The sequence below is a fragment of the Nothobranchius furzeri genome, chromosome 1 (genome assembly GCF_043380555.1).
Source record: "Nothobranchius furzeri strain GRZ-AD chromosome 1, NfurGRZ-RIMD1, whole genome shotgun sequence".
NCBI classification, from domain to species: Eukaryota; Metazoa; Chordata; class Actinopteri; order Cyprinodontiformes; family Nothobranchiidae; genus Nothobranchius; species Nothobranchius furzeri.
Genome location: NC_091741.1, coordinates 40,043,413 through 40,054,160, shown reverse-complemented (window position 1 = coordinate 40,054,160; position 10,748 = coordinate 40,043,413). Strand labels below are relative to the sequence as shown.

Here is a 10,748-nt window from a genome sequence, read left to right as displayed (position 1 = left end):
GTTTAAGCTTAGCAAATAGATATTACAGCATGTTACGCTGTTTTGCATTAAGCAAATAAAAATAACTAAAATTGCCGTGTTGACCATAAAACTATTTGGAATTGTGTAAGTCTAAAGGCCGAGTCTCGTTTTCTGCATTTTTTATACGCACACCAGAGAAATGCGTCACAACACCCTTACATAAAATGGCTTGTAATTAATTATGCAAGCAAAAAACATCCTGCCTGGGAGTTTGTAATATCGTCTACCTACCAGAAGGGGGCAGCACAAAACCATGTCTGAAAGGCCTGGCGAGTATTTTTAACATGTATATTTAAAAAAAAAATAACTTTTTAAAATACTATTATTATTATTACTATTATTATTATTATTATTGTTGTTGTTAATGTTGTTATTTATTTATTTTTTTAAATGACACTAAGCACTCTGGATGAGGGAAAACAATGCAAAGTAAATAAATGACCAAATTGTGGAAACAATACAGCATTACAAAAGTTTTACATTATGAACTCCTGTTTACTAAATAGTTGTATTACTCATGTTTATTCTGTTTCTCAAACTCAATAAATACTATGTAATTAATTATATTTCATTTTAACCTGTTTAATTTTTATCGAATAATTATTGTAATTAACTTATTGTAGGGAAAGTTTATTATTTTTCTTGTACTGAAGAAAGAGTTAGCTGTGACATAAATCACTCTGGATGAGGAAAAACTAAATGATAGCCAAATGATTAAAAAAATATATAAAAAAAACACGACTGTGCAGCATGACTAAGGTTTGCATGACACATTCCTTCTGTTTGCTAAACACAAATGATCTATCATCTTGCTGGGAAAATCGTGATAATTTTGCTGTTACCAGGCAACCAAGGCCTAATAAGAGAAGACAGGCTCCGGAGCACCATGGTGCATTTTAGAGACACTGCTGACAGCTGCCCACCTCTGCCACTCTCACCTGAGGAAGTCAGCTATGTGTTCTGCACTGCATCAAAACTGCTGGAAGAAAATAATGTCACGGACTGGGGGACACATTTTCCTTCTATTTACACATTAAAAACAGCTAAAAATAAGACTAAAAGGCATCATAATCACCATTATGTAGCCTTCAATCATTCTTAAAGTTTATTAATTCTAAATCTGAGATTCTATTCTGTTGAGGATTTTGACTTAAAAGTACCAAACACCTTTAAATGTGCACCTGCAGCAGATAGGCTGAAGGATAAGGGCTGGATTTATTTTACACTTTCCCCTGTCAGTCATTTATTTTGAAAGTCTTACATAACTTTCCTTCCTATGTCGCTAAAGTCTGTTCCTCAGCTAATGCAGTGTCATGTAAGGAAAGTCTGAAAGTGCCTCTGGCATGGCAGGCAGCGTGGACAGATGGTTTCTCCAGCTCCAATGCACAAGGAGATGCCCCTGCAGAACGGATGAATCATCATTCCACCAACTGCTTCTCTCACCACGGCAGTATTCAGCTCACTCACCCTTTGTTTTCACCAAAAAGAGAAAAAGAAAACACATTTACAAGCAATAAGTTATTTCTAAAGGATTGTTTTGTGAAACTGGTGCAGAATCCTGGGAATACTGGTCCGTGATTTTTGTTGGATTTAGGAAAAATCAGCCTGAAAAAGCTTGAGGCAAAGTTCTTGAACTGTAAAATATTTAGAGAGATCTGGCGTTAAATATCATCGCCGGCTTAAAGAAACATCTGCGGATCAACTCTTAATTAAAAGATATCACTTGTGTTGAAGAACCTGAGAGAAAACAACAGCTTGTCGTGGTCGAGCTGCAGAAACGTTGTGTCTTATCCACATTCAGACGGAGCATTTCTCGTTATTACAGATGCAAGAAATAAGGGGGAAATCCTAGATTACATTCTTATTGAGAAAATAAAATAAAAAAACATAACTAAACTGAAAAGAACAGATGATGCTATTGACTTATCAGCAATCAATCAATCAAATTTTATTTGTATAGCGCTTTCCACTACTTTTACAGAAGCCCAAGGTGCTGAACATGACATAAAAACAGTAAAACAGCAAAAAATTAAAAATACTGATTACAAACTGCATTAAAAATGACTAAAATGGTAAGATAGATACGTTAAAAGACAAAAAATCTAAAAATCCATATTATATAAAAGCCAAACGATAGAAATGAGTCTTCAATCGACTCTTAAAGACCTGCAGTGATGGGGAGAGTTTGACAGCAAGTGGGAGCTCATTCCATTGTGTTGGAGCAAGGACCGAAAAGGCCCTATCACCTCTAGTCTTGAACCTTGTTTGTGAGACGATGAGCAAATCCTGATCAGCTGAGCAAAAGGATCGTGTAGGGGCATGCATCTGTGACAACCCAGCCAGATATGGTGGGGCACCACCGTGAAGGGCCCAGAAGACAAACAACATAACTTTAAACTTTGCCCGGTTACTCGCAGGTAGCCAGTGTAGGGATGCCAGGACAGGAGTAATAATAATAATAATGCATTGAACTTATATAGCGCTTTTCTAGACACCCAAAGACGCTTTTTCACACACTCTCACATTCACACACTGCTAGTGATGGTAAGCTACTTGTAGCCACAGCCGCCCTGGGGAGGTCTGACAGAGTCGAGGCTGCCATTTGGCGCCGTCGGCCCCTCTGACCACCACTAACACAGGCAACTTGGGTGAAGTGTCTTGCCCAAGGACACAACAGCAGGATACCCCTGGCGGGAGCTGGAATCGAACCCATGACCCTCGAACCCATGATCATGAGGCATTCCGCTCTACCACCTGAGCCACTGCTGCCCCTAGTAACATGCGTTGTCTTTTTCAAGCCTGTCGGGAATCTAGCTGCCGAGTTCTGCACTCGTTTCATTGCTGCCTGACTCAGCCCAACATAAAGTGCATTACAGTACTCGAGCCGTGACAAAACAAAAGCAATATCAGCTGATAAATGCTATGACCCTTAAAGCTGCAATACAAAAATTTATGTTTATGTTTATGTATTTAGCAGACGCTTTTGTCCAAAGCGACTTACAAGTGATAATCGGCATGTTGCCCATGAGGCTAACAACAACAACAACAATAACCAATTTCCAGTCAGTCGTAGGTGGCAGTGAGGCAGCATGATGAATCATGGAGAGGAGGGAACAAGGAGTGGACAGTAGAGCGGGGGACGGGTGCAGGGAGGGTGCTAGTTAAGAAGATGCTCTCTGAAGAGCAGGGTCTTCGGCAGTTTCTTGAAAGTTGAAAAGGAAGCCCCTGTTCTTGTAGTGCTTGGTAAGTCATTCCACATGTGTGGAACGATGCATGAGAAGAGTCTGGATTGTCCTGAGCGTGGTGTAGGCACTGCTAGCCGACGATCCTGTGATGACCGGAGCGGCCGGGCCGAGACGTAAGCCTTTGCAAGAGGATTCAGGTAGATGGGAGCCGTACCATCTCGGACTTTGTATGTTAGTGTTAGCAATTTGAATTTGATGCGTGCTGCTAGCGGTAGCCAGTGGAGCTCAATGAACAGAGGGGTGACGTGCCCTCTTTTGGGCTGATTGAAGACCACATGTGCCACTGCATTCTGGACCATTTGAAGAGGTCTTATAGTACAGCCTGGAAGACCAGTTAGAAGGGCATTGCAGTAATCGAGGCGGGAGATGACAGTAGATTGCACCAGGAGCTGGGTGGCATTTGGAAAACAAATTTGCTTAAAATATTTTTTTTCAAGCCTCTTAACGTTCTAACAGAGTATAGTTATAAATATAGTGTGTACATGAAAACAAAAATACCAAAATGGTTCTCAGAAAAACCTTCACCAATACCACGTTTCAGATTGAAAGCAACCATTGGACCATCCAAATGTTGGTCTTGCTGAACTGTACTTTCCTGGGTCCTCCACTCATTAAAAACATGTATTTAGCAGCAGAACACCACTGGTGTGAGAGGTTCTCCACTCAGTATCATCAGAGAAGGAGAAACAGCCAGCTGCTACCACTCCAACTTTAGGAAAAACTACCAGAGTCCCAAAAAGAAAAACACCATTTGAAGTCATGGACATCAGAAGACATTTGGACCTAGAAAACAGCGAGTGATGCTTAGTGCTGTCTCGTTCCCTCTGGAACCTCCAGTTCTAATTTCTAGAATTTTCCAGAGGGCTAGTGATGGGGACACTCTAGCATGTTACATTTGATGTTTTTACCTTATTCTGCTGACAGTTTTGGCTGCTCTCGGTAATTTAAAGTAAGATTAAACTTTGCTACTCTGCGTGTTAGACAAGAACAAAAAAACAATGGAAAAAGAAAAGAAACACAGAAATAACATAACAACGTGTTTGGTGTTTTATTGTGTAAGACATATTTTAAGAGGTATGAATAATTAAAGTAAGTCCCATAAAATAATTTATATCTTTTTTATTATTGTGGGAAAATAGATCACATTGTGGCTAATGAGGAATTCTAACTGGATGACTTTAGCCCTTTTCTTGAAAGGTTTGGACACCTGACTTGAGTCATTAAATTAAATATATATACTTTTCTTACTATGTCATACTACATTAATTATTAATCAATAACCATAAATACTCATAAATATTGTTGTGTTAATTAAAAGTGGCAGTGTGTGGTTTCCTTATGCCAGGGGGCAGTTAATATACATTTCAGTAGTTTTACATCTTATCGCCGCGACTGTTGATAGTTTAAAAAAACATTATGGTAAACGTTACCTGTGGAGCAGAAAGCAACCTCGGCATGACTCGTCATAGTTTGATCATGTCCATAGACATAGACCATTACTCTGTACCATACCATCCTTTAATCGGCGGACTATTGAGACCATAGCTCTGAGGGTTACTTTTCACAAGAAAGTTTGAGCATTTTTGATGTTTGTATTTTGTAAATATAACTTAGCTGTATTGTGTTTGTGTCCATCAGCAGCACCTCCTAGTCAGCTAACGTTAGCTAGATGCTTACTGCTGTTGTTCACCTGAAAATTAAGGCTAAATGAGACTTTATTAACTGTTTATTCTATAACACTGAAGGATTACAGCTAACACAAGAATGCTGCTTTGGAAAACAAACAAATCTTCCTGGTATTAAATATATCTCATGTCTTGACACTGCTTCCGGTCGGTAACAAGATGGCACCTGTGCTTGGCTTAGCAGCGGTCACCGGCCACTTTTTCAAACTTTTCTCCACTAACCTCCTCTTTTCCACCTTGCTCCTGTCTAGGATCCCCTTCGGTAGTGTCCCTGTTACCATCTCCTATGATCGCCAGACTCTTTTGTCCTTCCGTTCGTTCACAATCGCCCAAGATGCACCTCCCTCTTTGTTTACCTGAGCTGGCCCGGTGCCAAACGACGATTCCTACCAGGGCGCCAGTGATGTTTATCCGGTCCCGGGAAAACGTCGAAGGAAAAGAGGTAAACGAGCAGAAATCCAAGTGAGAGTAAGACTTCTCTAAAAGCGTGGTTTATCTAGTAAACATTGGCGTGATCTTCTAGCTTCGTGTCCTTTGTTTGGTGACCTGTGTGCCACTTCCGCATTCCCACCAGGCCGCGTTGTGGCGCAGTTTCTCCATCCAAGTTTTTTAAGGCCTGTTTCTGCTCATTCTGGGGCATAAACAGGGGCAGCAGTAGCTCAGCAGGTTGAGTGGGTTGTCTAGTAATTGGAAGGTTGCAGGTTCGATCCCGGCTCTGAACAGAGAATTTTGCTGCTGTGTCCTTGGGCAAGACACCTAACCCATCTTGCCTGCTGGTGGTGGTTGGAGGGACCGGTGGCGCCTGTGCTCAGCAGCTTCGCCACTGTCAGCGCGCCCCGGGCAGCTGTGGCTGCATCGTAGCTCATCACCACCAGTGTGTGAATGGATGAAATGCGCTTTGGAGTCCTTACTCTGAGAGGTGCTATACAAGTGCGGTACATTTATCATTCATCATTATAGACGAACTATAAGGTTTTGTTTCCAAATGGGAGGTTCCTACCACTGTCATTTTGACCATGTCACACGTCTCGTCACGCCCAGACAATCCAAAACTGGGAAATGAGCTGGAGCTGAGGTTAGGGCTGTTACGGTTGGAACAAATAAACTAATATACTGTAGCTGCTAGCTAACCCAAGAAGCTAAGAAGGAGCTCCAGGGCCTGGGGCCAGCCCACATGGCCGCCTGGCTTTCGTGCTTGGCTATAGTCATGCATGTCATCTGCGGGGATCTATTATGGACAAGGACTGTTAATTACAAGCAGCGCCTCAGACCACAGCGATTATAGCCAGGGACCGTGGCCTTTTACATCAGTTAATGTTCCACAGTCGGAGATCAACGGAACATTAGCTACATGCTAACCCAATGCTAACAAAGTTTTTCCAGCCTTTTTTTTTGTGAAGAAAAACACGGTAGAGCGACTCCAAAGTGAAAGTTCCTCCGGTATGCTTTGTAACGAAATCGTAACTAGGTAAGCTGACCGATGATATCAGGCTTCGCTGGCCCATCGCGGTCAAAGGTTCGCGAGTCCACTGTTGTTGACTCGGCTTCCGGCTCCGTGTCGACACGATTCAATGATTAACATTCAAATACAAACACATAGACAAAACTAAAGTTCAGTGGGTCGAAATGGTCGAACATCTATTAACGTGAGACCGAGACCCAGGCTAAGGCCTTTTCCTGGAGCTAGCTCTGAAGTCATGTGGCTCTGATGCTCATTAATTATTCAGAATTTTAAGTAAATTATAATTAAACAGAAGATTTACAAAAATCTCATCCCCTCAGAGCTGTCATGAATGTAATGAACTAAACCTAAAATGTATTTTTTAACCAGTTTATTTCTTCTGTGAGATTGGCCTTTTTAACATGGGAGTCAATGAAGATTTGCTCACTTCTGGTGCCAGCCCCTATAGAGCTCCGGACGTCACGTGACTCTCAGAGAGTAAACGCCATGTTGGCAGGCAACAAATGTAAACAAAATGAACGGGATCGGCTTGGATTTGACTTTGTCTGAGTTTACTTCACACTTTAAAACCGAAGAAATCGTTTTATGTAGTCAGAAATTAAATAGACTAAACATCTCCGACCCTTACCGTGCCCCTGGGATACTTTTTCAAATTGCCGGAAGCTGTCGGAGCGGACTTCTTACCGGACCTGGCCAGGGAACGCCTTGGGATTCCCCCGGAGGAGCTGGCCCAAGTGGCTGGTGAGAGGGAAGTCTGGGCCTCTCGACTTAGGCTACTTCCCCTGCAACCCGACTCCAGATAAGCGGATGAGAATGGATGGATGGACAAATAACAGATTTACAGGTAATAAGTTTAAATATAGTGCTGTGCTGTTTGAATGTATAAACTGAATGCCAAGAGAGAGTTTGATTTTTTTCTGTGAATAAAATAAATATGTCAGGCAGGAGCGTCTCTGGATCTGTCTGAGATCTGTCTCGGTGAGACAGATAATAGCAATCCAAAGTACTTTTTATGTGTGATCTGACAACTGATCAACCATTGCTTAAAAATGAAATACAGCTTAGCCGGTTAATTGCTGTGATCATAAGACACGTAAACTGCAGCACGCAGAAATCACGAGGCAACGTTTTACGTGATGTTTACTTGTTGCTATGAGTAATGACAGAAAAAGCCACGCCAAAATAAGTTTAGGAAGCCCACTAAGAATCACAATGAAAGCATTTAAAATAAATACCATATACAGTTGAGGAAACATTGATTTAAGTACCTGATATGAAGTGGTCGCTGCTTAAGCGAAAACCTTTGCTCTTGGGATCCCACAGCTTCATTTTAGCCCGGTCACTAGCGCGCTTTATTACAATGATCCAACGTATGCGGTGCTCCGGATCTTGGGGAATCCTGTAGATGGCTCATTCCTTATGTTGTCCGCGTCTGTTCTGCATCCTGGGGCACAACAGGAATCTACCATATTTCCCATTTGATAGAATTTTCTGACAATAACAAATAGTCCAGCTGCCGGCTTCTGCCTGCCAAGATGGCGCCGTTTCGATTTGAACTGTTGCATGCCGGGAGAAGTGACGTCAACTCCCGGAGCTCTATTGGATGAGGGTGCAATGTTTGCCACTTCCTTGTTGACTTCATTTTCATCCTAAAATTTTGGGGGCCTGAGTCAGACATCCACTTACAGATGTTTAGAATGGACTTCCTACATTATTAGCCCTTTTCTTTAATATGTTATTCCAATGTTTTTAATAGTTAAAAAATGTATAAAAGACTCTAAAACTATAAATATAGATACAAAAACATTTTTAAAATGTGTGAAAAAATCTGCTAAAGAAGTAGATGACAAGCGAAAGTTCAATTAACTGTTTGAACAATGTCTAAAATAAACTTTTCTTGCAAAAACTCTCTGACCCCCATCTTTGCTGCCGTAAGAAATACAATTCTAGCTCCGCCCCTGCTGGTGGGAGTTTTCCTCTCCTCTAGACGGTTTCCGGATTTGCCTCCAAACGGCAGGTTGGTTTGGAGACCCCCGCCAGGTGCGGAGAGGCAGCAAGTAGCTCGAGTGAGTCCGTCAAAGCTGAACGGATACATGTATTGGCTGGTTTTCCTTTCGTGGGGGTCTGCAAGCTCCTCCTCCTCTCCTGCGCTTGTTGCAGTGTGCGCGGACGCTTCGTGCGCTCTCTGGATGCGCCGATCAGTAGTAAGTTGAGGAGATCAAGGAAATCCTGTCAATCAGAGAGGATCGAAAGTAGAGACCGACTTCTGGCGCTTCGCTCCTGACGCAGAGGGAAACGAGGCGGAGATCAGGCATGGGAAACGAGTTTGTGTTTAACTGAGAGACCAAGGATACCCAACAGCATGCGGTGCAATTATGGCAGGCAAGGATAAGACAGTCGTGAGGACGCTGGAGGATTTAACGCTAGATTCTGGTTATGGTGGAGCCGCGGACTCGGTCAGGTCGTCCAGCGTGTCGCTCTGCTGCTCCGACACGCATCAGTCCATCCCGCATGGAGGTAACTACTGGCATCTGACAGAATCCATGCACAGCAGACACAACAGTTTGGACACAGTCAACACCGTCCTGGCGGAGGACACGGAGATTCTGGAGTGCTCGGGACATTCCGCCAAGCTGCCCGAGCTGGAGGAGGTGCCATGGAGCCTCGGCGAGGTGGAGGGCGCACTGAGGAAAGACGTGGAGCTGATGGTGGGCAACCCGCCACCGGAGGTCCTGGCGCGGCTGTCAACTCTCATCAGCCGGGCGCTGGTGCGCGTGGCCCGCGAGGCGCAGCGGCTCAGCCTGCGCTACGCCAAGTGCACCAAACATGAGATCCAAAGCGCCATCAAGGTGGTGCTGTCGTGGACCATCTCCGTTAACTGCATCACGGCGGCTCTCAGCGCGCTGTCCCTCTACAACATGAGCACCGGAGACAAGTTCAGCCGAGGGAAGTCCGCGCGCTGCGGCTTGGTCTTCTCCGTGGGGAGGTTCTTCAGGTGGATGGTGGACAGCCGAGTGGCCCTGAGGATCCACGAGCACGCTGCCATCTACCTGACAGCATGCATGGAGAGCTTGTTCAGGGAGGTGCTCAGCCGCGTCCTGCGCAGCGCGCTGGTGGAGAGGGACAACGGGATCCCAAAGATTACGCCGGAGTCCTTGGAGCAAGCCATCAGCAACGACTCGGAGATGTGGGGTCTGCTGCAGCCCTACCAGCACCTCATCTGTGGCAAAAACTCCAGCGGTAAGAAGTGATATGGAAATGATGCAAGCATCGGGAGATGATTCTGCAATGAGATTTAAAATGTGGCTGTTTTATGGAAAATAGCGTCTCAATGGGAGACTTGATGGAATCGTTGTTTTTTGGAAAAGTGAGCTAGGAGCTCAGATATTCATTTAGCTAACATTGCAGGTGTAATTACACCTTTAACCTCATGTCTTTACAGTTTCTCAACATCCCACCTGTAAAACAAGTTCTTGTGTATCAGAGCCCTGCAGCAGCAACAGCCACTAATATATTTATGGTTGGAAAGAGACCAAACAGACTCCATCCCACAGCAGAAGTTAATGGGTGTTTGTGACAGCCCGAGTGAGGCAGGATTTGTGTTTAAGGCGTGTGTTGGCCTTGTTGAGGATGCTGCTGTGTCACTCCAGAAGGTGGAAGCCATCAGAGAGAGTAGGTTGGTCTTTTTCATCCTGAATCAGTAGGCTGCAACTCTACAGCAGAAGGGACCTGAAATGCTGTAACCCAGAGCCAAATGCATATATATATATATATATATATATATATATATATATATATATATATATATATATATATATATATATATATATATATATATATATATACACACACACACATATATGGTGTGCTTCTGCAGACCTTGGTGCTGATCTGAGCTGCTGATGTTGTTTGATCATATAGAACCAGTCTTAGTCTCTGACCTCTGATATTGTTGTGCATGAACCAGTTTTCCGGTCGTCTTCACCGTGTCTAGAAACAGCTTGCTGCTGATACTCTGTTAACGAGCAATCTAACAGGTGTGCTTGATAAATGTGCCAGGAAAATGTCTTATATTCTATCCAACTGGAGTTAGGAAGCCACTTTGCACAAGAGCTGCAAAACAATTGAGTTCTCCATGGTGCAGGGGTGGCCAGTAAGAATCACACTTGTCCTACAAGACAGTTTTCTAGTCTGGTTTATCTTACTAAAAAAAAAAACTCTAAATTATCACATATGTGGCTTAAAGGTCAACATCACTGAAAAACTAGTTTTTTACTGATTATGATTACCAAAAGATCATCCGGGAGGGGCTCGGAGTAGACCCGCTGCTCCCCC

General features: G+C 43.4%; 1 protein-coding gene across 2 annotated transcripts in view; it reads left to right on the top strand.

Annotated features, from left to right (window-relative positions):
• The first annotated feature begins 8,329 nt into the window (after positions 1–8,329).
• The window catches only part of btbd11a (BTB (POZ) domain containing 11a), a 305,711-nt gene continuing 303,292 nt past the window's right edge, over positions 8,330–10,748 (top strand). Inside the window, exon 1 of one of the 2 annotated variants that reach the window (XM_015961280.3) lies at positions 8,330–9,653. In XM_015961280.3, coding sequence (XP_015816766.3) covers positions 8,789–9,653 — 865 coding nt within the window. In that variant the 5' untranslated portion in view covers positions 8,330–8,788. The remainder of the gene's footprint in view (positions 9,654–10,748) is intronic. The other variant, XM_015961288.3, reaches the window with a different exon arrangement.